Genomic DNA, 27,187 nt, shown 5'->3' with positions numbered 1-27,187 from the left:
CCAGGTCTTTAGACAAGCATTCAACCATCAGACCTACACCCTATCCTCATCCACCTTATTTTTTGACATAGAGTCTCACTGAATCTGGAGCTCAGATGCTTTTATTTATTTTTATTTTTTATTTTTTTGGTTTTTCGAGACAGTTTCTCTGTGTAGCTTTTGCGCTTTCCCTGGATCTCACTCTGTAGACCAGGCTGGCCTGGAACTCACAAAGATCCGCCTGCCTCTGCCTCCCGAGTGCTGGGATTAAAGGCATGTGCCACCACCGCCCGGCAGATACTTTTAATTCTGTGTATGTACATATGTCTGTGTGTGAGTATGTGTGTGTGAGTGTAGGTGCCTGAGTTAGTCAGATGTGTCTTATCCTCTGGAGTTGGAGTTTCAAGCACTTGTGAGTGGCCCAGTGTGGGTGCTGGGAACTAAACATGGGTCCTCTGCAAGAGGACTGTGCTGTTAATTGCTGAATCATCATCATTCCGGCCCTCAAACCTAGCTCTTACGGGACTGCTGGAGATCATAGCTCAGGTTCTCATGCTTGGGCAGCAAGCACTCTACCTACTGCAGTGTTCTTTATTACATTATTAAATACATTACAGCTGTTGGGAATGAGTGTGGTGGCTTAAGCTAGTAACCCCAGTACAGCCAGGAGGATGCAGGCAGAAGTATCAAGGAATTCAAGGCCAGCCTTTGCTACCTGGTCGAAGTCCAAGCCAGCCCAGGCTATGTCTAGGCTGCTTCAAACACCACCAACAAAACGGAATATATTCAAGTATGTGTGTGTAGGGTGCGGTGGGGGAGGGGAGGGGAGGGGAGTGTTTTCAATTATTAAAAGCTTTAAAATATCTGGTCCAAGTTCTGATTTTTTCCTTAGTTCAGGATTTATGATCTAGTAGAGAAACGTTCGTGTGTTCTTGGCATCGCATCAAGACAAAAGCTTGGGTGCTGGAGGGAAAAACAGCATGGGGACCCTCCTGGGAAGTGGGAGAAGACTCTTCATGGTGCCTCTTTTCAGAAAGGCCATCTGAACACTTGTCAACCCCTGTTGTGTGAGGATGACACTTGCCAAGTGTTATCAAATTGTATTGATGCAGTGCAGAAGTTGTGGGGATTTAGAGCTGGACACCTATGGCTCAACAGTCAGCCATCCCCAGAGGGCATAGAAAGAGTTCCAGAAAGCATTCTATTGCCCTCTGGCCAAGTTCCTTGTGGAAAGGAGCCAGATGTTGCCTTGAAAAAGTCAATGGACACTGGAAGAAGTTTGCCAACTTCCTTTATGTTCATCTGTCTCCTCATATCATCCCCACCTCCACTCTGTCAGTGCCTCCGAGTCCCTCCGGAGGGGTGAGCTGGCCATTTAAGCAGCTGCCATCTTCCACAGCCCCTCAGGCCTTGACTTGCAGGGGGTTTTGCGCAAGTCTGGCTCAGCACTTTAAAAACACAATACCTAAGGAAGAGGTGAAATGCTAAAGAGCTATCCAGGGGAAGGGCCAATGGCTGTCATGCGGGGGCCTGCTGTCCATCCTGCTGACCTTTGTGCAGCAACCTAATGGCCCTAGAGCTAGAAGGACAGGTGCCCCGGGCTTCCTGCTCTAGAAGAGGCCTAGCCAATGGTCAGACATGAGTAACCAAACCACTGAAATAAAGTAGCAAGCACTATAATAATAAAGGCGTGAATAACCAACCATAAGAACCAGAAGAGGGGTAATTAAAACTAATGCTAATAATAATATGCCTGGAAATGTTATGGCTTGGCAGAGAAAGTGGAATTCCAACCGGCTTTAAAGGATGTGTAAGAATAATAAGAGTTTATTATTAGCCCTGGGCAGTCATTGAGCCCATTTATTATCACGTTTTCTGCTTTTAGTATCTACAGTTGTCCCAGTTTTACTATGAGGAGCAGAGGTTTGGAGAGGTTAGGTAAAGTTTCTTACAGTAGAACAGAGGGGAAGAATATTTTAAGCAGGAAAAGTATATGTAGAAAGGCCTAAAATAGCTGGGCATGGTGGCACATGTTTTAATCCCAGTACCAGGGAGGCAGAGACAGGTGGATTGCTGTGAGTTCCAGGCCACCAGAGCTGTATAGTGAGACTGTCTAAAAGGGAGGACTCGAGGTAGAAAGGAGAAGGAGACAAGTCAGGGAGGTGCCAAATATCCTTACAGTGCCTGTTACTTTCAAAAACACTGGTGCAGCTGGGCAGTGGTACACGCCTTTAGTCCCAGCTCTCAGGAGGCAGAGGCAGGCAGCTCTCTGTGAGTTCGAGGCTAGCCTAGTCTACAGAGAATTCCAAGTCATCTAGGACTATACAGAAAAACTCTGCTGGTGCAGGCATCACTCATGTCCTCAGAAAAGCCTTGAGAGGTGGTATCTTCAACACTGTATAATGCAAAAAAAAAAAAAAAAAAAAAAAAAGAAAGAAAGAAAGAAAGAAAAAATGGACTTAAAGAAGGTGGAATGTTGCACACATTAAAAAGTAGTCTTTGGCCAAGTGTGATGAAGTGCACCTTTAATCCAAATACTGAGAGGCAGAGAAAGATAGATTCCTAGTTTATACAGTCAGTTTCAGGGCTGCACAGTGAGACCTGTCTCAAACAAACAAAATACCCTAATCTTTTTGGGAAGTGTATTAGTGAAAGGGTCTTATAGCCCAGCCTGGCCTCAAAGATGTATAGCCAAGGGTGACTTTAAACTCCTGGTCCTCCTACCTCTTCCTCCCAAGTGCTAGGATTACAGGATTGTGATACCATGCCTGGCTCTAAAAATCAAATCTCTTAAACTAGACAAGCATGGTGGCAGAAGCCTGTATCCTAGTACTGGAGGCTGAGGCAAGAGGATCCTTTCAGGTTTGAGGCCAGCCTGTGCTACGGGGTGAAACCCTGTCTCACACCAACCCAAAGAACCTAACCTCTTATTTCTGAATCTAAGGCAATCTTATCCTGCTTATTGCCCTATCATTTCCACACCTTGAACTTGGAAAGTGTTTTAGCCAGGCACGGTGGTGCACATTTATAACCTTAGCACTCAGGGAGCTGAAGATCAGTGGGATTTTGAGGCTAATCTTGCTAAGTAGCTAGATGGAGGAAGAGAATAGTGGTGTCGAAGTGAAAATACACCGAGGAATCCCTCCATTCCAAAGGCAGGTTTGGGGCCTCTGTGACTGGAACCAGGTTTGGTTCCCTGCACATACATAGGGTTTCACAACCATCTACAACTCCAGTTACAGGAGATCCAAAAATTCCCTCTTCTGACTTCCATGGGCACCAAGCACACACAGTACACAGACACACATTCATACAAAACACAAGTGAATGTAAAATAAAATATTTTAATAAAGTGTTCTCATTAAAAAAAAATCAAACCCAAACAAAGATACATCAACGAAACATGGAACCTCTATAAAATATTTTACTGATTAGTTTTATTTCATGTTAAGTTCCTAAGATCAATTATACTAAGGCCTATGCTGAATTCATAAATAACAAGATAGAGCCCCAGCTGTGTGTGGTTTTATGGTGCAGAGGGCAGGGTAACTCATCAGGAAGGACCATAATTAGTAAAATGACAAGGTAAAATGTAGTTAAGTGTGGAAGTGACTGTAGCACAAAGTGGTTTGAACTCGTCTAGGGTCAGATACAGTCCTGTCTCCTGCTCTCAGTGTGCCTGACCTTCTGGATACCTGCTGTCTTTCCACCTGTCAGAATAGGCTAATAACAGGTCTTATATCATGGAACCGGGGAAAGGAATAAACAAGATAAAGCAGATAAAAAGTGTGTGGCCCTAAGCACTCAATTAACGGCAGCTTCAAAACAGAACAAAGGATTAGCTATTTCCAGATCCCCAGACCACAAATTAAGAAAACCTAGGCTTTTTTGGTTTTTGGTTATTGGAGACAGGGTTTCACTGGAACTTACTCTATAGACCAGGCTGGCATCAAACTTGAAGAGATTTTTTTTTTTTTTTTTTTTTTTTTTTGCCTGCCTCTGCCTCCCAGTGCTGGGGTTGAAGGCCTGCACCACCACTGCCTGGCTCGAAACCCAGGCTTTTCATTTGTTGGTTTTTGTTTTTTGAGACAGGGTGTCACTTAGTAGCCTAGATTGACCTTGAACTCAATTTGTGGGACCACTTATTCTGGAACTCACGACCCTCTTCTCTTCTCAGCTTCCCTAGTGCTGGAATTAGAGGCATGTGTGCCATCATAGGAGGCAGGCTTTGGGGGTAGGGTGGTGGCGAGAATGTTGGGGAAACGCAATCCAAAGTGAGGCTCTGACTATTTGTTCAAAATGAGTATTCATAGATGTACTGAAAATAATATGAATATTTCATTGTGTGTGGCGGTTTATGCAGGTACTCTCAGCATGGAGAGGCTGAGGTAAGCAGCTATTTTTGGAGAACTCGTCTCAAAAACAAACAAAAAACTTCCTGCACTTTGTTGTAGAAGTATCAGTATGTTTGTCATGAAGGCTGCCTCAGTCCAGCTGGAAGGGCTGCCTAAATTCTCAATCATGTGGTACACTGGTTTTCTGGTAATATTATGAGCATACACAACACACTCTCATATTCATGTCAGAAGAACAAGGTTTAAGGTCTCTTCCCCTTAGTGAAAGAATTAATTTTCTTATTACAAATCTCCGCATAGTTCTAAGAAATCCAGAATTTCAAACCCCTTGAGTCTAGCGTTAGCAGAGAGAAAAGGCACTGAGCTTGCAATCAAGCTTGACGTTTGATTCCCGCTACCAAGCTGTCTACTTCTGTGTCATTATCTCCAGGGCAATGCCTAGCAACAGCTCCTGACCTTAAGTAGGCCCTTCATAAATAAATATTGAATAAACAGAAATAAGGTGGAGTTTCATTCGCAGCTTCTCATTCCGTTTTCCCCTCTTGGTCCAGTCGCAGGCAGGGGGCAATAGTAGTCCTTGGGGAAAGGAAAGACAACGCGGCATGATCCATCACAGAGCTGTAGGGGACGTGAAGCGCCCTAAATTAACAGCTCTCCCTCCGAGCGTCCTACAGGGAAGCTGGACCTCAGTCCTACCCTAGAAGAGCATCCGATGGTCCCGCCCTTTAAAGGAGAAACTGTGGCTCTCTCCATCGTCTCTGAACTTCCAGATCAACACTTGAACACGAAGCCTTCCACGGAGCTGGGCTGCCAGAGCCTCCGGAGGAGAACAGAACTAGCGCCAGCCTGAAACGACTAGCCCGCTAGCCCCCGCCCCCAGCCCTGGAGGACCGTGGGTGGACGCTCTGGCAGCACGCCTCTCGCTGGTCCGGGAGGAGGTGGGCGGAGCCAGCGCCGCCCGGGCTGGGGAAGCGGAGGGTGGGGACACTCTGGCCCGGCTCTCGGTGGTGCGGGAGCAGCGGCCGCTCTGGTCGGCGGACGTGCTGCTGAGCAGTCCCGGAAGCGAAGCAGCGATGGCGGAGAGTCCGACTGAGGAGGCGGCGACGGCGACGGCGGGCGCCGGGGCGGCAGGCCCAGGGGCGAGCGGTGTTGCCGGTGTGGTCGGCGTTAGCGGGAGCGGCGGCGGCTTCGGGCCGCCTTTCCTGCCGGATGTGTGGGCGGCGGCGGCGGCGGCGGGCGGGGCCGGGGGGCCGGGGAGCGGCCTGGCTCCGCTGCCAGGACTCCCGCCCTCGGCCGCTGCCCACGGGGCCGCGCTGCTTAGCCATTGGGACCCCACGCTCAGCTCGGACTGGGACGGCGAGCGAACCGCGCCTCAGTGTCTACTTCGGATCAAGCGGTGAGCCCGGGCTTTTCCTCCCTCAGCCGGGAGCTCCGGGGCTCGACCTTCCCCGCCCCCCCTTCCCATCGGGGCGCACTCCCGCCTCATGTCTTCCAGGCCCAAACCCTGCCGGCCTCCGCTGACCGGGCTGTAGTGTCTCTCTCCCTCTCTCCTCAGCACTCAGCCCTGCACGCCCAAACCGATCTCGGGGTGCCTTAGGCCCACCCCGCCCCTTGGCGACCTCCGGTGACCCTGCGACTCGGTTCCGGACGCTCTTTCCCTACCCCCTCCGGTTCACCAGAAACTCGACCCTTTTGCTCTTCAGTAGCCCTGGGTCCCGCCCTTCGCGCCTCCCCTCTTCCCTACCCCACCAGCCTACCTAGAGGCTGCTGCCCTCCTCAGGCCCCACCCATAGGTTCCCCCTTCATCTCTTCTGGAGCCCCCGCTTGGAACATACTCTGCCTGCATTGCCTACTTGCAGACTCAAGCCAGCCTTCCTTTTTACCTTCCCTTGCCTCAAATCCCCACCATATGGTCCCTTCCCCTGAACTAGATAGCCTCCCTGACTTTCCAGATCTTCTCTTGAACCCCCTTTTCCGGTCTCCCCAAAGCTATCCCACTCTCACACCTGTTCCAGAAACTCAGCGTCCCTTCCCGCTCCCAGTATCACTCTGGATTGTAATATCTTATTCAAGAACTTTTTCCCGTTATTTTCCCCCTGGATTGTCTGGTTTACTTTTGTGAAGCAGATGTACTCTGTTCAAAATAGGAACAAAAGACCTACTGCCTTTCTGTGCTTGTTTCTTGGGTGACTGATCTTAGATCATATCACTTCATAGATAAATGTGTTTTTGCAAAAGTGCTTACTTGGTATCATACCTATTGCATAGGAAAGAGTAACACTGTTGAGCTGTTAAATCTGGAACCTGTTTCCTGATGACCAGAATGACTCCCTTCATGCCCGGTATAGGTATTATCCTGAACGTTCCAAGTCCCTTCAGGTGTTTGCCCATCTACATATTTATCAAGTTTCTAATAAAAAAGAAATTACACCCTGCTTGTAAAGTACCTGGCACAGTGCCTGCTGCAGAACAACTTCACAGAGGTTGCTACCTCAGATTTAAACTCAATTCAGCTCCATGGCTGTTTGAGTCTCCCAGTCTTGATACACCTTTGAGTTTGGTCTGAACATGTCTACTACCCTACCATGTCCCCGGACTTCCTCATAAATGACTTTTTCTTGAGCCAGTTCTCAACTGATCCATTCTAGTTGGTTAGATAATGACCTAGAAATTTCATCTGTCACAGTTACTAATGTTATCTTCCAGATATGAAATTCTGATGATTTCAGAGAGTTCCCTTCTCCACAACATGAAGAACTCTATCCTGTTAGTTTCCTGGACATACAGGTCAGGGTAGACTTGCTCCTGCTGGCTTCATACAGTCTCCTTACCAGCAAAGGTTCACCATGTGGCTTATGGAACAAGTTTTGTAGTAGACTTAATGATATCTTCCCAATTTTTAGAAAATCTCTATGCTCAGGTGTAGTACCTGGGAATCTGGGAGCGAGATGGGAAGGAAATGAGTTTACTTGTGGGAAGAAGTAAATGGGATGTTGTCTTTTCCAGAGTGACGTCTGATACCATTAGGATATTGGCTTATTTCTTCTCAGTTACCCCCCTCCCCCAGGAAACAATGCCCCTTTGATAATAATTTGCTCTTTGTCTGCCTGACAAGTATTCAGATGAGATTTCTCAGCCAACAAGACAGTGCAAACGTCTGTGGTACCAAGCACCACTTTCTCGAATCCCTCGGCTCATTCAGGTGATAATAACTGTCCCGCTCAAGGGTTTTCTTATTTCCTTCCTTATTCCTCCAACCTTTTTTGATGTTATACAGGGATATCATGTCCATTTATAAGGAGCCTCCTCCAGGAATGTTCGTTGTACCTGATACTGTTGATATGACTAAGGTATGTAACTTGATGGGGGGAGGGGGCAGGGGAATTATTGGAAAACCAGACCCACAAAGTTGAAAGAGCCTAAAACATTATTTAGCTTTCCTCTCATTATATAAATGAAGAAATCAAGACCCCAAGAAATTAAGTGGCTTGCCCAAAGTTACACAGTGAGAAGTGGAGCAGAATCTTAAGTAGGTGTGTTATTAGGGTACACATAGGTATTGTTTGGCTTGGGAAATCCCCAGATTGACAAGATGTACCTCTTGTTCCAGCTTAGCTATTAACAGGCCACTCTTTCCCTCTCAAATGCTCCACCCTACATGATAAATTATGGTCACCCTGTCCATTTTCCCCCAGCTCTTGTTCCATCTTAGCATCTTGATTTTTACCGTGGTACTGCAAGTCAGGTACAGGGAGGGCTGGGAATGAAGCCATCTTGGTTGAAGTGTTTGTGGTATAAAGGCTCCTATTCTTAGTGATTTGGAGTGTCTCCCTTCTCCAGAGACTGTCCTCTCTTGTCTTCTACACAGAAAGCTTTCTACATAACGGTCATATTTCTCTGGCATATATACCTAGGCTTCTTTCTCATTGAATGTTCTCAGGAGTGGATTTGCACATAAGCTGATGTTGGGAAGAAATCAGATGTCCTAAATCCCGTGTTTTAAGCAAAAACTAATGGGTTTAGATTTCCTAAAGTAAAAACTCAAACTTGTGTGTTGTTACTTTTTTATTTTGAATTGATTTTTTTCCCTTTTTTATTTTTTTTTTAATTTTTAAAATTTTTTGCTTTTATGTGATTTGAAATGTTTTTCCTGGGACGTGCTGTCCAGTCAAATGCTAGAGTAATATGCTAATCTTTAAGGCCTCAGAATTAATGCCAGTTTACTTTACTATTTCCAGAGTTTGCAGACTAGAATATAACCTACTGTGTTGCCAGGGCAGGATTGGATTATAGATTTGAGGCATGCTAGTGTAAGGTCCTTTCCCTTTTGCGGTTTAAATTTTAAGCATATTTAAGTTGTTAGGAACCTTTGAAAAAGAGATAGAATTGAGCTGGGTGGTAGTGATGCATGCCCTTAATCCCAGCACTCAGGAGGCAGAGGCAGGAGGATCTCTGTGAGTTCAAGACCAGCCTGGTCTACAGAGCAAGTTCCAGGACAAGCTCCAAAGCTACACAGAGGAAAAAAGAGAGAGATAGAATTGAGTCAGCTCAGTTTGCTTCTCTTCTTGAAGGGAAATTATGTCCAATAATTATGGCTTGTGGAGGAAGAGAATTTAATGTTATGTTTTAAGGAATTCTGATTTATTTTTTATCTATTTTTTTTTTTTACAACAGTGTTGGGGGATGGTCTGTTAGCCGTAAGTGGACTCTGAATTTTCCCCTTTTTTGTATCTTTGACACGATAGTTTTGATCCTCTGGAGGAAGCAAGCAGACACCTATGCATCCATTATAATCATCAGTTCTACACTGTAATTGGCACTGGTGCTGTCACCTCCAATCCCTTTCTTCCACTCGTCTTACTTCCCTTCCTGTCATACAAATAGAGAGTGGAGTTGCATCATAAGCATGGCTAACCTTGTTTGGCAAATTCAAACATCTCGGTAAAAACATATTCATTTCTTAAACATAAGAAATTGCTATTTTACATATTTAGGTTCCGTTTATTGTCCATATACCAATCAGGGAGGTCTCATAGGAAAAAACTGTTTTAAGGTAATATTGACTAGGGTACTTTGTACCTCGGAGTTTAACTTTTGAATATAAGCTCCGAGTGTGGAGTGTGATGCTACTCCACTATAGTGAGATTTCCTTAAATTGAAGACCTACTTTATGAGTGAGCCCAGGCAATTAGTTCATTCTATATGGTGAGGACGTGGAATATGAACACCAGGCAATGCATGCTGATGGTCACTGCTTCTGGTGGGGGTAGCAGGTGGAAGCCAGGAGGGTTGTGGTGGGGCATCACCTCACAATTTTGAGATGGGGTTTTATTTTGCAGATTCATGCATTGATCACAGGCCCATTTGACACTCCTTATGAAGGGGGTTTCTTCCTGTTCGTCTTTCGGTGTCCACCCGACTATCCCATCCACCCACCTCGGGTCAAACTGATGACAACGGGCAATAACACAGTGAGGTTTAACCCCAACTTCTACCGCAATGGGAAAGTCTGCTTGAGTATTCTAGGGTAAGAGGAGACTTCTAAGTGGCCACGTTGGTTATTAGCAAATAATCACTTTAGAGCAGCCATTGTCAACTAGGGTTCCTCATCTGAACCCAGGGCATAAAAGTGACCGACTATTCAGTTCTCAGGATGGTTCCTGACTGGTATCATTTTAGATGAAAAGGAATAAAATCAAATTATTACATACAAGGAATGTCTTATGAAGTGGTTTACTAAGTGTAGTCCTTAAGAGCTGCCACGCAGTGTCTGCAGATTTGGAGGCCCCATTCTAGAAGTGTGTCAGAAATTTTGGGGCGTGCCAGTGGTCTGCTTTTAGGGGCTGTGCAAGTGATTATGCTGTATACTCCTTTGAAAACTACTCCCTTAGGGCCTTACTTTTCCCCATTAGACTTGAGAGAGGCTCCAGGACTGTTGTATTCATGTAGTGGGTGTCTTGATTGGAGTCTCTTTTTTTTTTTTTTTTTTGAGCTGAGGATCAAACCCAGGGACTTGTGCTTGCTAGGCAAGCACTCTACCACTGAGCTAAATCCCCAACCATGATTGGAGTCTCTTAATGGGTGCCTTTGGAAGCAGTAGTGGTAATAATGATAATTTAACAATTGAGTAAAGAAGTCTGAGCTTGGAAAAGCTTATCAGATAGGACAGGTGTCCGGTACACTTCCTGGGGGCTACTGGGGTGTTGCTGTGTGGAGTTCTTACTCTATCTGTATCAGCTGCCTTTGTGAGTTTAAAATTCAGAATGAAGAGTGTCTTGTAGCATGTTTTAGATTGCTCTTTGGGGTCCAGATTTCCTTGAGGTAGGGAATAAGTATGAATTGAATGTTGAGAAAGTTGGCCAAAGTGGTGATCCTGTTTCTTTCTTCCATCCAGCACATATCTAAGTTTGTGTGTGAGAAAGGCAGCTGAAACATACTAGAAATATGGATTGTATTTTTCTAGAACTCTCAAACCTAAGGATATGATATACTGTTAGGTGACAGCCAGGAAGTCCCATTGAAGGAGATTGACATCATAAGTCCTTCATCTTATTAGGCTCCATGAGTGTCTCTGCTGGTGGGGTTGGGTGTATGTGTGTGCCCCTTGGTAATATGACAGTTGAGTCTTGGGTTTGGTATGAAATTTGTTCTGAAAGTGTATGTGGTAGGTTCTCCCTAGGTAAGGTAATATGAAGCCATTTTCACACCTAACAGCTCATACACAGAACAGGCAAACAATAATGGTTGGATGAAAGTGGTAGGAGTTTGTTGCATGGAAAAGAAGACCCATCCTGAAGTAGCAATTTTACAGTTAAGAATCATGGAGTAGAATAATTCTTACACATTTTTAATTGGCTACATTAGCTTTATTGGCTAATTGCTTTTCTTCATACCTAGAAAGAACTGTTGGGCTGGCTGCCTGCTGACAGAAATGGAATGGACTGACCTATTAGTCCACATGTAAAGTGGGGAGTAGAAGGCTGATCGAGTTCCTGGGGAACCCTGGGAGAGAGCAGCCTCGGAAGTCACTGTCCCGTAGCCCTGACCTTGGCCCTCCCAAGAGTAGAAGGGAAAGGGCAGTGCTCAGTTCAGTAAGCTAGTTGTGTTCTGCTTCTATCTCTCACGGCATCTGGTAATTAATGGAGCTAAAATAAATACCTGCCATGCATGGAGGGGTCAATCTCTGAAAGGTCAAGGCTGGCATGGTCTATGTATCAAATTCTAGGACAGTTAGTACAACATTAGTGAGACCCTACCTCCAAAAAAAAAACACTGATGTCCAAGTGACCCACTCCCACTCTCTTTAATGCCTGTTGTGGTTTAGTCAGGAATGGTGTAGTACATGTCGGTAATCCCTAGCATTCAGGAGGCAGAGGCAGGAAGATTGCTTTTAAGTTTGAGTATAGCCATGACTATCCCAAGACCCAGACTTTTTTAAGGGAAAAAAAAAAGTGTGGGGGGTATTTTCCTTGGTGTTCAACTATTTTCCATCTGGTATTTTCAGATATTGTCAGACTGTCCACATTCTGAAGATGCGCCATCTTCCTTTCTATCTTAGCAGAGTTGTGCATCTTCAGAGAATTTATCCTGCTTGGCTTGTTACAGGGCTGAGTCCCTGACCATGAACTTCAGCGGTAGCTTCATAGACAACAGCTTCAGTCACCTTTGTGCCTCTGATTAGCTGTTTTCCCTCCACCAACTATCACCACCAATAAATAAAGAAGCCTTTTGAAGTCACAGAGGTTAACATTTAGACAACCTTTAGAGTTATTTTCCTTAACTTGGATCCTTGTTTTGGTGGGGTGATCTTCCTTAGCTACTGTTTCTTTTCTAGCTCAAAGAAAGTCTTTTCAGAGTTGTCTTGTTTGCTCTCTGTTTTTTTTTCTGTTCTCAATTGATATAAGAATGTAGGCATTTGACTGTTCTGGTAAATGAGAGTAAGACAAGGCTGGGAATTTTCCAAGTATTAAGTGAAAGTGAAACTTACGGTGAGTCACTAATGATGGTGATGCTGCTGCTGTCAGGGTTCCCTGGCTGTTCTCTGTATCACCCTCTTCCCATCCCTCTTCTGTGTTTGCAGTACATGGACTGGCCCTGCCTGGAGCCCAGCCCAGAGCATCTCTTCTGTGCTTATCTCCATCCAGTCCCTGATGACTGAGAATCCCTACCACAACGAGCCAGGCTTTGAACAGGTAAGGATTGTTGGGCTCTGTGCTGAGGCCTGCAATATCAGGGGCTATAAGTGCTCTGAGATACCTCTTGAAAGTCTTTCTCTCTCTCTCTCTCTCTCTCTCTCTCTCTCTCTCTTTCTCTTTAAGGTTTATTGTTATGTATAGTGTTATGCCTGCATGTATCCCTGCACACCAGAAGAGGGCACCAGATCTCATTACAGATGGTTGTGAGCCACCATGTGGTTGTTGGGAATGGAACTCGACCTCTGGAGGAGCGGTTGGTGCTCTCAATCACTGAGCCATCTCTCCAGCTCCAAGTCTTTCTCTTTTTCTACTAGGATAGCCCCACATAACACAGCTAGCTGTAGGGGAGTTAAAAGGGGAACTGACATGGATGCCCTTTATTTGCAAGAATTACAGAAACCGCTGGGTATGGTGAAGCATGCCTTTGATCCCAGTACTAGGGAGGCAGAAGCAAGGTGGCTCTGTGAGATGGAGGTGAGCAAGGTCTGTGTAGTGATTTCTAGGCCAGGTAAGACTGCATAGTGAGATCCTGATTTAAAAAAAAGAGAGAGAGAGAGCTGGGCAGTGCAGTTATCCACAATACTTTTCACTTTTAAAAACTCTGGTGTGCCAATGGCACACACCTTTGATCCCAGCACTTGGGAGGCGGAGCCAGGTAGTTCCACTTTGTAGTTTGAAGTTTCTCTGGTCCTGTCTGGGCCCTGCAGTTCTGTGGTCTGCTTATATAATAATCACACAGGGGCTTAATATTATTTATAACTGTTTGGCTATTAGCTCAGGCCTATGACTGACTGGCTCTTACATTTAAACTCAGCCCATTTTTGTTAATCTGTATGTTCTGTGGCTTTACCTGTGTGCCATTACATGCTGTTTCTTGGGTGGCTGGCTGGCATCCCCTGACTTGGGCTTCTTGTTTCCAGAATTTTCCTTGTTTGCTTATCCCACCTATCCTTACTGCCTGGCTACTGGCCAATCAGCATTTTATTTATCAACCAGTCAGAGCCACACATTTACAGCATACAGATTGATATCACCCATCACCACTTGAGTGCCTGATGGCCACAGAGTCAGAAGAGGGCATTGGATGCCCTGGGACTGGAGTTAGAGAAATCAGCCACCATATGGGTTCTGGGAATCAAACACTGGTCCTCTGGAAGAGTGGCAGGTGCCCTTCGCTGTTGAGCCACCTCTCCAGCTCCATGCCAGGGGGTTCTGAAGTTTCTACAGCATAGCCTTAAGGCCCTCCATAGTGACTACTGCCCTGCTAAGCTGTTGTCTGCCTCTCCACCCCCATGGTGCCAAGGGTTGAATTTAGGGAACTCAACAATGAGCTAACCCTTGTTTTTGTTTTTGTTTTTTGGTTTTTGTTTTGTTTTGTTTTTTTGGTTTTTCGAGACAGGGTTTCTCTGTGTAGCTTTGCACCTTTCCTAGTACTCTTTGGAGACCAGGCTGGCCTCGAACTCACAGAGATCCACCTGGCTCTGCCTCCCAAGTTCTGGGATTAGAGTCATGCGCCACCACCGCCAGGCAAGCTAACCCTTTTTTGAATTTCCCTTTTGTTTTCCTTTTGGGCTTTTTTGTTGTTGTTTTGGTTTGGTTTGGTTTTCAAGACAGGATTCCTTTTTATAGCCTTGGCTGTCCTGGAACTCACTTTGTAGACTATACTGCCTTGAACTCTAGACACCCTCCTGCCTTTGCTTCCTGAGTTCTGGGATTAAAGGTGTATGCCACCATACCCAGCATTTTTTATATTGAGACAGGTTCTCTGGAGTTGAATAGACTGGTCTTGAACTCTCTATATTCCAAGCAGACTTTGAATTTTTTTTCCCCATAAGATTTGTTTTTACTTGTACTTGAGTGTATGTTGTATGATGTACATGCATGCACATATGCACATGGCATGGTAGCCAGAAGAGGGTGTCCAGTCACCTGGAGGTGAAGTTGTAGGAGATTGTGAGCTGCTAGATAGGATTGCTGGGATCTAAACTCTGGTCTTCTGAAAGACCAGCAGGCGCTCTTAACGATTGAGTCATCTCTCCAGCACCCTCACAAATTGCTAAATGGTCTTATTAATAGAAAACCCAGAGCCAGATATTGGGGTGAAAGCTGAAAGATCAGAGAACACAGAACAAGCCACAGCCAACCTCACCTTATCAACTCCTCAGCCTCCAGAGCGAGATTTCCTGTTTACTTATGCCTTACATACCTTTCTGTGCCCTGCCATCTTACTTCTTTCCTACTGCTGGAGTTAAAGGCATGTATGCTTCCCAAATACTTGGTAGCAAAGGCATGAGATATCAAGTGCTGGGATTAAAGGTGTGTGCCACCACTGCCTGGCTCTGTTTCCTGTGTGGCCTTGAACTCACAGAGATCCAGAAAGGATCTCTGCCTCCCAGTGATAGGATTAAGGGTGTGTGCCACCACTGTCTTGCCTCTGTGTCTAATCCAGTGGCTGGCTCTGTCCTCTGATCACCAGATAAGCTTTATATATTGGTTACACAAAGTGTCCCCACACTAGACCTTGAAGTTTTAATCTCCTTGCTTCAGTCTTTCCCAGTAGTGAGAATCACAGGAGTGTGGCTTTCTCTAGCTGTCTGTTATTTTGGAGATAGAAAGTGTACTATATTAACTATATTATTGGTGTAGTTAAAGAAGCTAGTCATTAGTATAGGCAAGAATATTTATTTTTTCAGTAGTGGCACTCAACTTAGATTCCAGCACTTGGAAGGCAGAGGCAGGTGGATCTCTGAGTTCAAGGCCAGCCTGGTCTACAGAGCGAGTTCCAAGACAGCCAAGGCTACACCGAGAAACCCTGTCTTGAAAAACCAAAAAGAAAAAGGAATATTCTAGTTTGCATTGCCAAAGAAAGGGCATAGGACATGCATATTTGCCAAGGGTAATGCTATATTCCAGACTGCGCTCTTCCTATGTATGTGTGTTGTTTAATGTTTATGCTAACTATGAGGTAACTATTGTCCTAGTTTTCAAGGGAGATAATAGAGGTTTTTGTTTGTTTTTCAGGTGGTCTCATGTAGTCCAGGCTTAATCTGTGGGTGTGCTTGTGAGTGCATTAATGCACATGCATGTTAGGAATAGAACCCTAGGGCCAAGTGCTTTATAATTTATTTACATATATCTAGCCCCTAACTTTTGACTTTTTTGTTTGAAAAGTTTAAAGGTTCTTCCTTTGATAAATTTACAGTAGTTAGTGATGGTAGAACCCTACAGACATGAAAAGGAATTAACCAGGAAGTTCCAAAATCGTTCCCCATTTAATCCTTACTTAATAGGCCTTATATTGAGACTCAGGATACATCTGATGGATCTGGTTTACTGATTACAATCAATTGACCTATAGTAGAAAGGGTGTTTTTATATATAGGGAGGTCAAGGGTCCTACAATGAGTAAGATGCTCTAGGATTGTGTTTGTATTTGGGTGGTATACCCTGTACTAACCATGAATATCTTTATACTAACTTTTCTCTTTGACTAAATGAGTACTATGGCATCTTTCAAATTACAGGAAAGACATCCAGGAGACAGTAAAAACTATAATGAATGTATTCGGCATGAGACCATCAGAGTTGCTGTCTGTGACATGATGGAGGGAAAGTGCCCCTGCCCTGAACCCCTACGGTATGTATCCAGAGGACCCACTAAGTGTCCATCCATTTTAGAGACTCATTTTGCACCTGGGAGAACCTTTGCATCAGAGTCCATTGTTAGGAGATACAGAAAAGGAGAAAGAGGGCAAATTTTTTTTTTTAATTCTTTGTTTGCTTATTTTGTTGTTGTTTGTTTTTGGTTTTTGTTTGTTTGTTTGGGTTTTTGTTTTTGTTTTTTTTTTTTAAGACAGAGTCTCAGTATATGATTCTGACTGTCTTGGAACTCACATTGTAGACCAGGCTGGTCTTGAATCATGGAGATCCACATGCCTCTGCCTCCTGAGTTCTAGGACTAAAGGTGTGTGCACCATGCCTGGCTCCAGACCTGCATCTAACACTGAGCCCCAAACATTTGTTTATTATCTGCCTCTCCTTGGTTGTGTGGTTTGTTACACTCACCTGTGGGTGGGTGTGTGGAAGCCAGAGGTCAACATTGGGTCTTTCTCTATCAGTCTCTTTTTTGTTTGTTTTGTTTTTCAAGACAGAATTTCTCTGTGTAGCCTTGGCTGTCCTGGGGCTCACTCTGGAGACCAAGCTGGCCTTAAACTCTGAGATCTGACTGCCTCTGCCATCTGAGTACTGAGATAGAAGCAATACCTGTCTGTTCCCTGAGAGCAGTAGGGTTACAGATATGTTCTGTATCTGAACTCAAATCCTTACACTTGCTTAGCAAGCACTCTCCCTACCAAACTACTACCCAGATCCCCTGCTTTGTGTTGACACAGGGTTCTACTTTTCAGCCTAGGCCAGCCTAGAACTACTGATCTCTTGCCTCTGCCTCTTTGGTTTGAGAATTAGAGACTTTGACCACTGTGTGTGGCTGTAGTTATCCAAAAAGTCATTGAGAGGTTTGGTTTTTTTTTGTTTTGTTTTGTTTGTTTGTTTGTTTGTTTTTGCGGGGGTGGGGGGTAGTGTTCAAGGCAGTTTCACTGTGTAACAGCCCTGGCTATCCTGGAACTCATTCTGTAGACCAGGCTGGCCTCAGACTCACAGAGATATGCCTACCTCTGCCTCCCAAGTGCTGAGGACCAAACGTGTGTACCACCAACCCCAGCAGTTTTCTACTATGAAGTGTGGCCGGGCATTGGTGGCACACACCTTTAATCCCAGAACTCGAGGCAGAGGCAGATGGATCTCTATGAATTTGAGGTGTACCTGGGGAGAGTTCCAGGACAGGCTTCAAAGCTACACAGAGAAACCCTGTCTCGAAAAAACAAACAAACAAAAAGTATGAAGTGTGGCTAGGCAGTGGTGGCACACACCTTTAGTTTGTGGACAGAGTATCTTTAGGGTCCTAGAGAGAAAATCTTGAGGTAATGACCAAATCCTGGGAAGACCAGCAGTAACTTTTGCTGATAGATATTACCTGTCACGTTTCAGGAGATCTTCCCTGATCAAGCCTGATCTATATTAACCCTGAAGGAATCCTCATCCTCTCATCTCCTGTGGGAACAAAAGTCCACAGCATTTTTTATTTCTATTTGACAAATATTTTTTTTACTTTTTAAAAGTTAAGACATTCCTAAGTGCACAGGCTGATTGATTTCAGCAGTCCCTCTTTCAGTCCCAAGTCTCCTTGTAGCTGTCATTCGTTTTTCAACAGTCTCAAAGTCAACACTGTAACATACAGGATCCAGACTCTGTATATTTACCATCTTAAGGACTTTTTCCCTTTTACTCTGTCTTTAAAGACTTTATTTTATAAACCATTCAGTTTTTTTTCCTGTGACGACACCCTCTTTCTTAAGTCTATGCATATTGTTAAACACACTGTAACCTGTTTAGAGTTTTTTGGTTTTTGTTTTTTTTTTCATCTGAATCTCTTTTACTGCATATCTCTAGTCTTTTTTGACCAATTAAATAAACTTTAGACTGCTAAGTGGTGTGGACCCACTTCTCGTTTGTGAAAGCCAAGCCTAAAACCCATGGCCTGGTCAAAGGGTGCTTTTGACCAGGAACAACTCCCCAGTTATGGAATGATGGTGTCCTGCACTGTGGCAGGCATTTTTTACTTAGTTTTTTTGTTTGTTTGTTTCTATTTAGCATGAAAAAAGCTGTGTAAGTGCTCTGCTATACAGCAGAGTTTCTTAAAGGAGATGTTTTTTATCTTTCATCTTTCTCAGGTCCTATGGACATTAGAGTGCCACATTGGTATGCCAAAATAGTTTGTTTTTTATCTTCTCCCCCAGCCCCCAAATAAAACACAGAGGCTTATTCTTAGTTATAAATGCCTGGCCTTAGCTTGGCTTGTTTCTTGCCAGCTTTCCTTAAATTATCCCGTCTACCTTTTGCCTCTGGACTTTTCCCTTTTCTTACTTCTGTGTATCTTACTTCATGGCTGGTTATGTAGCTGGGAGGCTGGCCCCTGGAGTCCTCCTTCTCTGGCGACCTCTCCCTCCTCCTAGATTTCTCTTTTTATATCTTCTCTCTGCCTGCCAGCCCTGCCCATCCTTTCTCCTGCTTTGCTATTGGCTGTTCATCTCTGTGTTAGACCATCAGTTGTTTTCCACAGACACAGTAACACAACTTCACAGAGCTAAACAAATGCAACATAAACAAAAGTAACACCTTAAAATAATATTCTACAACACTAGAGTTAACAGATAGTTGTGAGCTGCTTTGTTCTGGGACATGAACCCAGATCCTCTGGAAGAGCAGCCAGTGCTCTTATAAGCACAGAACTATCTCTCTAACCCCAAAGGGGGTGGTTTTGTTTTTTGTTGTTGTTTTCCATATATTTATTTATTTATTTGAGACAGCATCTTGTTTTCGCTGGTCTTGAACTCATAGAAATCCCTGCTTTTACTTGCCCAATTCTGGGATTAAGGGTATATGCCACAATATTCATCTTAATTATGTGAATGTATGTTTGTTTGTGCATGGATAAGTGCATGTGAGTGCAGTGTCCAGGCTAGGAGAGGGTGTCAGAAACACTCAAGCTAGTGTTCAGGCAGTGTGAGCCACCTGATGTGGGTACTGGGAACCAAACTCATCTTCTGCAAGAGTAGTACAATCTCTTAACTGCAGGGACAGTTCTCCAGCCCAGGATTTTTTTTTTTTTTTAATGTGTGTACACACTTATGCATGGTGTATGGGAGCCAGAGATCAATGTCAGGTTTCTTTATCTCTCACTCTTCACTCTGCATCTTTTTTTGTTTTAAAGTATCAGGGAGAGGTGTCCATGATTCTCTTGTGGAGGTCAGAGGACAGCTTTCTGGAGTTGGTTTTCCCCTTTCACCTTTACATGGATTCTGGGCATTGAACTGGGGTCACCAGGCTTGTGTAGCAAGTGCCTTTACATCTCAGCTGCTCACTACCTCGGTGTTTGAGACAGTTTTTCACTGAACCCAGAGTTCTCCAATGGTTAGACTTATTAGCCAGCAAGTTCCAGAAATTCTCCTGTCTCTACTCCTCCAGGGCTTAGGTTGTTGCCTGTGTGTTCCACCATACTCACCTTTAATGTGAGTACGAAGGAGCCAAACTCGGGTCCTCATCTTGTACAGCAGGCACAAGGTGTCTCCCCAGACATTCTAAGATGATTCTGAGTGTGGTTTGGGATTCGAGTGGTGTTTCAAGTGCTCTGATTCCGTGATTCTTGAATTACAAGGGAAGCCAATTATGACAGTTTTCTTTTGCTTATTGTCAGTTTTTAAAAAGTCTGTGTGTAAAAGCAAATCTGGGCTTGCGATTGCTCACTCATTTTGTTTTATCGATACAAGGTTTCTCTGCGTATCCCTGACTGGCCTGGAACTTGCTCTGTAGACCAGGCTGACCTTGAGACTGGCCTGCCTCTCTCTGGAGTGCTCATATTAAAGCATGTGCTACTGCCACCACCCACCTGGGAATGCTCACTCTCTAATTTGGCATTAAGATTAGGAAGTGGTTGCTGGGCGCCTTTAATCCCATCGCTTGGGAGGCAGAGGCAGAGGCAGGCAGATCTCTGAGTTTGAGGCCAGCCTGGTCTACAAGGCGAGTTCCAGGAAAGGCGCAAAACTACACAGAGAAACCCTGCCTCGAAAACTTAAAAAAAAAAAAAAAAAAAAAGATTAGGAAGTGGCTGGGCGGTGGTGGTACACACCTTTAATCTCAGCACTCAAGAGGAAGAGGCAGATGGACCTTTGTGAGTTCGAGGCCAGCCTGGCCTATAGAGCAAGTTCCAGGGTAGTTAGGGATACATAGAGAAACCCAGTCTTATAAAAATCAAAAGAAGAAAAAAAAAATCTAAGATTAGGAAGTGAAAGGGGGAACCTGTACCTCATGTTTCTGGCTTGTCTGTTCAATTCCCAGGGGTGTGATGGAAAAGTCCTTCCTGGAATATTATGACTTCTATGAGGTGGCCTGCAAAGATCGACTGCATCTTCAAGGCCAGACTATGCAGGTAATACAGTCTCTTGTTGCTAGTTCTAGAAGCCTACACAGAACACGGAAAATCCCCTCCCTCTGTTGCTGGCTGGTTTTGCTCTTTTGGAGGGAGGGGGGCTGCCACCTAGCTCCCAAATAAATCACACACGGGGGCTTTTTCTTAATTATGAATGCCCAGCCTTAGCTTGGCTTGTTCTTGCCAAGCTTTCTTAACTTATATTATCCTGTCTACCTCTTGCCTCTGGGCTTTTCCTGTTCTTTCTTCTGTGAATCTTACTCCGTAGCTTACTATGTAGCTGGGTGGCTGGCCCCTGGAGTCTTCCACCTTCTCTCACTGCTTCTTTCTCCCTCCCAGTTTCCTCCTTCTGTATCTTTTTTGTTTGTTTGTTTTGTTTTTTTGTTTTTCTAGACAGGGTTTCTCTGTAGCTTTGGAGCCTGTCCTGGAACTCGCTTTGTAGACCAGGTTGGCCTTGAACTCACAGAGATCCACCTGTCTCTGCCTCCCGAGTGCTGGGATTACTGGCGTGCACCACCACTGCCCGGCTTCCTTCTGTATCTTCTTTCTGCCTGCGCTGGCTGTCCTTTCTCCTGCCTAACTGTTATTGGCCATTCAGCTCTTTATTAGGCTATCAGAATATCTTTATTAGACAGGTTAAACAGCTTCACAGAGTTAACCAAATGCAACATAAACAAAAATGCAAAACACACCTTAAAATAATATTCTACAAACCCCCCCCCCCCCCATGCAGGTTATATTCACATCTCATAAAATGTCTCAACTAAAGAATTCTTTGTTGTTTGAGGAGCTGAAGCCAAAGCCAGAGAAAAAACTGGCTTGCTTAATAATATGTATAGAGATGGTTCCTAGTCATGGCATAGTCATCCTCAGTCAAGTGGGAACAGTCTGTTCTGGAACGTGCATCATAACCCCTTCCTTTCTAGTCTAGTCCTTTCAACTCTAACAAGAACATCTAGACTGCTCAGAATCTCAAAGATGAACAAGAGTTAGAATTCTGTGCCTGACCCTAAGAACTCACAGGGCAAGGTGGTTTGGGGTAGCCATAGTGTGTGGTGTTGTGGTGATTCCTACTCTAAAGGTGGTAACTAGTTCATTCTTTGCTTGTACTGGGGAAATGTGTCCTAGCTTCATCTAAGAATAGGCTGTGATGGGGCCAGTAACATGGCTCAGTGGATAGGAAATTGGCACACAAGCCTGGTTTCCTGAATTTAATCTGTGGAACCCATGTAAAGGTGGAGGAGAGAAAGAACTGTTGTCCTTTGTCCCTGACCGAAGTGTGCATGCCACTCGGGCATACACATATAGATCATGCATACAGTAATAATTTTAAAAGCACGGGCAGGACATGGTGATGCAGTTCTGTAATCCTGGTACTTGAGAGGTTTGGGCAGGAGAAAATTGCTGTGAGTTATAGGCCAGCCTAGACTACATAGTAAGACCCTGATGCAACTTTTTTTTATACCAATTAAGGAAAGGCCTTTATTTGTTTTGAGACAAGGTCTTATTATGTTGCCCTGGCTGTCTAGAACCCTAAGTAGACCAGATTTGCTTGGAATTAACAGAGATCTGCCTTCCTCTGTTTCCAAGTGCTAGGATTAAGGCATGTACCACTACATCCAGCTTAAGAGGGGCTTGTTTTCACTAGAGAGGCAGAGGCAGGGAGATCTCTGAGTTTGAGGCCAGCCTGGTCTACAAAGCAATTTCCAGGACAGCCAGGGCTACTCAGAGAAACCCTGTCTTGAAAACCCCTCCCCAAAGTGGGGGAGTGGAGCTTGTTTTAGCAAAGAGAGTGTTAGTGACCAAGTCATAGACTCATCTGCTTGATTAAAAGATGAGAATCTGTCTGTCTTGGAGCATCAGCTCAGTGGATTTGGGTTCCTTGCTGGTGGTCTTGCTTAGAAATGGGATGGCTTGGCTAGATGTGGTGGTACATACCTGGAGTCTCAGTTACTGGAGAGATGGTGGCAGGCTGCCTGGGTAATGTAAGGAGGCCCTTTCTTCAAATAAAGTCCGGAGGATTTTAGCTTAGTGGTCGAATTGCCTGGCAGGAGGAAGAGCCTAGGTTCAAACTTTATAGCCCCCCAAAAGAAAAAACGAGATTGGGATGAATTAGACAGTTGACTAAGCTCTCATGGCTTGCTCCAGCTCTTGGGCTATTTCTATTTCTGCAGCACCCTTAACAGTAGTTGGTAGTTTCTCTGTCTGCTTACCTGCCTTGCTTGAGCACAAAAGATGAGACAGGCTAAGAATGAACTTGTTTCACGAACTTCTTTTTAGGGGACATTAGAGGAAGCCTGCCCAAGTCTGTTCTCCGTGAGGAAATGTTGTCACTGGTAGTGATCACCACCATTCAGGTTGTGAAAGAAAACAATGTTTAGTGAGAGATGGGATGGGAGGAACAGTACCTGGGGAGATGGAGGTGAGGGAAATGTTGCCAAGGGTGAAGGAACATTTGAAGAACTGATAGTCCCCAAGTAAAGAGAGAAGACTCCAGCCTTGAGGACTAGAACCCTTGAGAATGAAAGAAAGAGTGGGCCATTGTTACAGCGACCATGACTGGTACCCACTGACACCTGCTCCTAAGACTGATGTTTGGCTGCTTAATAGGAGAAGTTGGTTGAGGATATAGTTCATTGTAGTACACGTGCATAGAATTCACCAGATTTAGAGAATGAATCTTTGTAGCCATAAAAGAAAAAACTGGGGGGTTGGGGATTTAGCTCAGTGGTAGAGTGCTTGCCTAGCAAGCGCAAGGCCCTGGGTTCGAGCCTCAGCTCCACAAAAAAGAAAAGAAAAACCGGAAGGGGTTTTTGTGAGGACGGCACAGAGGGAGAATAGTAGTTTTTTGTGTATATGTGATTGACATGCAAAGAAAGGTCCCATTTAATTGAACCTTATCCATATAAACTTGTTGCCATTCAATCCCTGTATAGTCTTTCTTCCTTTTTTTTTTTTTTTTTTTTTTCCCCTGAGACAGGGTTTCTCTGTGTAATAGCCCTAGCTGTCCTGGGACTGACTTTCTAGACAAGGCTGACCTCAAACTCACAGAGATTGGCCTCTCAACTACTGTGGTTAAAGCCATGTGCCACCGTGTCTACCTCCTTTTTTTTTTTTTTTTAAAGATAGGGTTTTACTATGTAACCCTGGCTGGTCTGGAACTCACTCCTATATTTTACTTTCAAAATTCTGTTTTTAAGCCGGGCGGTGGTGGCGCACACCTGTAATCCCAGCACTTGGGAGGCAGAGGCAGGTGGATCTATGTGAGTTCAAGGCCACCCTGGTCTACAGAGCTAGTCCAGGACAGGCTCCAAAGCTACAGAGAAACCCTGTCTCGAACCCGCCCCCATAAATAAATAAATAAATAAAATTCTGTTTTTATAATTTAATATATTCCACTCCAACTCTAGTTAATTTTGATTCTTTGAAGACAGTTACATTTACAAAATGATTAGTGATCTTTGGCTGGGTGTGGTGGTACGTGTCTTTAATCTCAGCATTAAGAAGGCAAAAGCAGTCCCATCTCTGAATTCAAGGCCAGTGTAGTTCACAAAGTGAGTTCCAGGACAGCCAGAGCTACACAGTGGGACCCTGTCTCCAAAAAAAAAAAAAAAAAAAAAAAGATGCTTAGTGATCTTTGATCTAGAGGACACAGACTGAGATCAAGGCTGGGTGACCCTGGAGCGTTGCCCAGAAACCTAGATAGGAGTGCAGGTCTCTGGGGAAAGAGTGCAGGTGCTTATCAGGAAGTCAGTACTGAGTTTAGGTCTACCTGTGACCTTAGAAAGCAGAGTGTCCTCTGTGAGGACAGAAGATGGAGGGAGATTATTTTCTTGAGTTTTCAGAGGTTCGCTGAAAACACAGGCCCTCAGGGCTGGAGAGATGACTCAGTAGGTAAAAGTACTGACTGCCTGTCCAGAGGACCAGGGTTTGATTTCCAGCACCCACATAGCAGCTCATAACTCCAGTTCCAGGGGATCTGAATCAGACTTCTGGATTCCATGGGCACTGCACATGTGTACTGCACAAACATACACTCAGGCAATGTATTCACACACATAAAATTTAAAAAAAAACAAAATCTCACAAAAATTAAAAAGAAAACAGACCCACCTTACACTCTCCCTTGCTACCTCATAGAACTCCTCCATGTCCTCTCTGCATATTGGCTTGCTCTGAGAATGCAGACATGTGTTAGTGTAAGCCTGAGCTGGACCTACTGGGGCAGTAACACACTGTCATTTGGACCCCTGTGCTGGCTGTGCCCTCCTCTGCTCTGTGGCCCAGAAGTTGAGCTTACATTTCAAAGCTGCACTCTAGCCTGAACCATAGACTTGAATCTTCCACCCCCTTGTCTCCTTTTCCCCACAGGACCCTTTTGGAGAGAAGCGGGGCCACTTTGACTACCAGTCCCTCTTGATGCGGCTGGGAGTGATTCGGCAGAAAGTGCTGGAGAGGCTCCATAATGAGAACGCTGAAATGGACTCTGACAGCAGCTCATCTGGGACAGAAACAGACCTGCATGGGAGCCTGAGGGTCTAGACCCTGCTCCCCTGCCCCTCCCCCAGCTCGAGAGTCCCAGCAGAGCCCCTCCCTCACCCCAGGGATGGAGAAGCACTGTGCATCTCCCTCCAAAAGTGTCGGCATCCCGCAAGATGGCAAGAAGCAAGCAAACTCAATCCCAGGGTGTGGGAGTGGGGCTGTTCCCAATCTGACCTCCTTGGTGCTGGAGCACCTGGGGCTATAGTCAATCCTGGATCAGGGCCAGGGTACTTTTGCAAGAGTGCCTGGAGTGATGGCCTCTGGCAAAGCTAAACAACCAACACACCTCTCTGCAGGGCCAGCTAATTAGGAATAGGAGAAGACAGAAAATGAGAACCCAAGAGGGAGCATGCCCACATGGTTTATAGGGTATCTGGGAGTTTGGGTGGGGGTGCTGTCTGTGCCGCTTACGCAGTCTGGTTGGTTATCTGTTTGTCTTCAGTCTTGAAGCAGGGCTTCCCAACACCCTTCTCTTCCTCCCCTCATTATTTCCCATGGGCCAGCATAACTTTGTTTTTCCTAATTTATATAGTCACTGTTCTAGACAGACCAAAGAGAAGGAACAGTGGTGGAGTCTGGGCTGCTTATAGTAAGCTTTACCTAGCACCTGAGCACCTTTCTCCCTGCACCATTTCCTCAGCGTTTTAGGTTACAGGTAGAGGTAAGTCCCACTGGGACTGAGCCCAGGCGCTGGGAAGCCTGCACAGGTGTCAGAAGAGGCTGCTTACTGTGTTCCCACAATCACTGATTTGAAAGGTTGTTCCCAGCACAGGCAGCTGCAGCGTGAATGGGGTTTGAGCCACTACATAAAATAGTCTCTTCGAGATCTTCCTGAATACTAGTCACTGCAGGTGTTTTTCTTGGGTGGAGCACGGGGAGACTGATGCTAATCCCTATTTTGTTTAGCTGTCCTTTTGTATTTTCATCCCAGTCTGTAGTCCCTGTCCTTCCTTCAGCCCCACCTCCATCTCCTGGGGCTTTGTGAGAATGGAGAGCCAGTGGCAAGAGGGGATTGTGACTGGGAATCTGGAGACCCCTCCCTCACCTATCCCTCTGTCACTGGCTCTGTACCTTTTCTCAATTTAGCTACAGTGATCCTTCAGCTGGTTGAGTCAGAAGAATCCATCCTTGCCAGTTTGAGAGAGTTCACACTTGCAGGTTTGCTGTTGACGCCTCCTAGGTTGGTGATCCATGGGATGCAGGCCTCCTGGTCAGTGTCCAGCCCTGAGGAAGGGGGAGAACTGCCCTGCCGCTGCTATAAAGGTCTCTGCCTTGTGGATCATGGGACTCCCGTGGAGAGACAGGGAAAAGATAGGGCACAAAGAGGGACCTCTTGGGAGGGCAGAAAGCCGAGAACTGGACGAGGACAGTCCACTTGGGGAGCAGAAGTTTGTTTAGGCTACCTGGAGGCTGGGTCAGATGTGGAGACTTGAGAAGGGACCCTGCTTCCAATTTCCCTCTTCCATTCCCAGAGCTAGTCCAGGGCCGAGAAGAATGCCTTTGGTCTGTGGGTCCAGTGTTGTCTGTCATCCATTAAAGTGTTCCCACTTTCAAGTGACAATCTTCTCCTTGGCCCTGCCATGGGGCAGAGCATGTCTGGCATAGCAGCCTGACTTTTATGCCCTAATCTTAAGTTGAGGAAATATATGCACAGGAGTCAAAGAGATGTCTTTATATCTGACTGTACATAAATGAAGTTTTCTTTTTTTCCTTTTTGGTGCAATAAAGTTTGTTTTGGCAGAAGGAGGAAGCGCCTGTGGGTGTGGGAGGGTTTGTGTAAAAACATGGAATCAGTGTTCACCATACCTTACCCGGGCCAAGCAATTATAGGATGGGAATCTTCAATTTCTAGACACTGAGAATGGAATGTTTGTGGGAAAACTATGGCTAGTATTATGTTATTTGGAAATGGAGGGGCCTTTTTTTTTTTTTTTTTTTAATATGCTACGCCCTTAGGAGTCAATGAAAGGAAAACTAACCCTTAATGAATTCAAAAATAGTTTCCAAGACTGAGCATGTCCTATGAGAACAGATAGAAGTAGAGATGGGCCCAGGCTGTGTCTGCTGAAAGA

The 27,187-nt window shown here is 45.1% G+C and overlaps 1 protein-coding gene across 1 annotated transcript; it reads left to right on the top strand.

Moving 5' to 3' along the window:
• Window positions 1-5,264: 5,264 nt before the first annotated feature.
• Ube2z (ubiquitin conjugating enzyme E2 Z) lies at window positions 5,265-26,828 on the top strand. The gene is made up of 7 exons (XM_036196771.1): window positions 5,265-5,730; window positions 7,612-7,684; window positions 9,674-9,861; window positions 12,415-12,526; window positions 16,054-16,166; window positions 20,483-20,573; window positions 24,945-26,828. The coding sequence occupies exons 1-7, from the start codon at window positions 5,408-5,410 to the stop codon at window positions 25,113-25,115; spliced, it is 1,071 nt and encodes a 356-aa protein (XP_036052664.1). The 5' UTR covers window positions 5,265-5,407; the 3' UTR covers window positions 25,116-26,828.
• The last annotated feature ends 359 nt before the right edge of the window (window positions 26,829-27,187 follow it).

This window comes from Onychomys torridus, chromosome 8, assembly GCF_903995425.1.
Source record: "Onychomys torridus chromosome 8, mOncTor1.1, whole genome shotgun sequence".
NCBI classification, from domain to species: domain Eukaryota; kingdom Metazoa; phylum Chordata; class Mammalia; order Rodentia; family Cricetidae; genus Onychomys; species Onychomys torridus.
The sequence above is the reverse complement of the archived record's forward strand: the minus strand, read 5'-3'. Positions and strand labels throughout refer to the sequence as shown.

Excerpts from the sequence above, each read along its gene's own strand:
- Ube2z (XM_036196771.1), top strand. The coding sequence starts at position 5,408 with ATGGCGGAGAGTCCGACTGAGGAGGCGGCGACGGCGACGGCGGGCGCC. Across the intron at positions 9,862-12,414 it reads GTCTGCTTGAGTATTCTAGG|TACATGGACTGGCCCTGCCT; the intron begins GTAAGAGGAGAC and ends CTGTGTTTGCAG. Across the intron at positions 12,527-16,053 it reads ACGAGCCAGGCTTTGAACAG|GAAAGACATCCAGGAGACAG; the intron begins GTAAGGATTGTT and ends TTCAAATTACAG.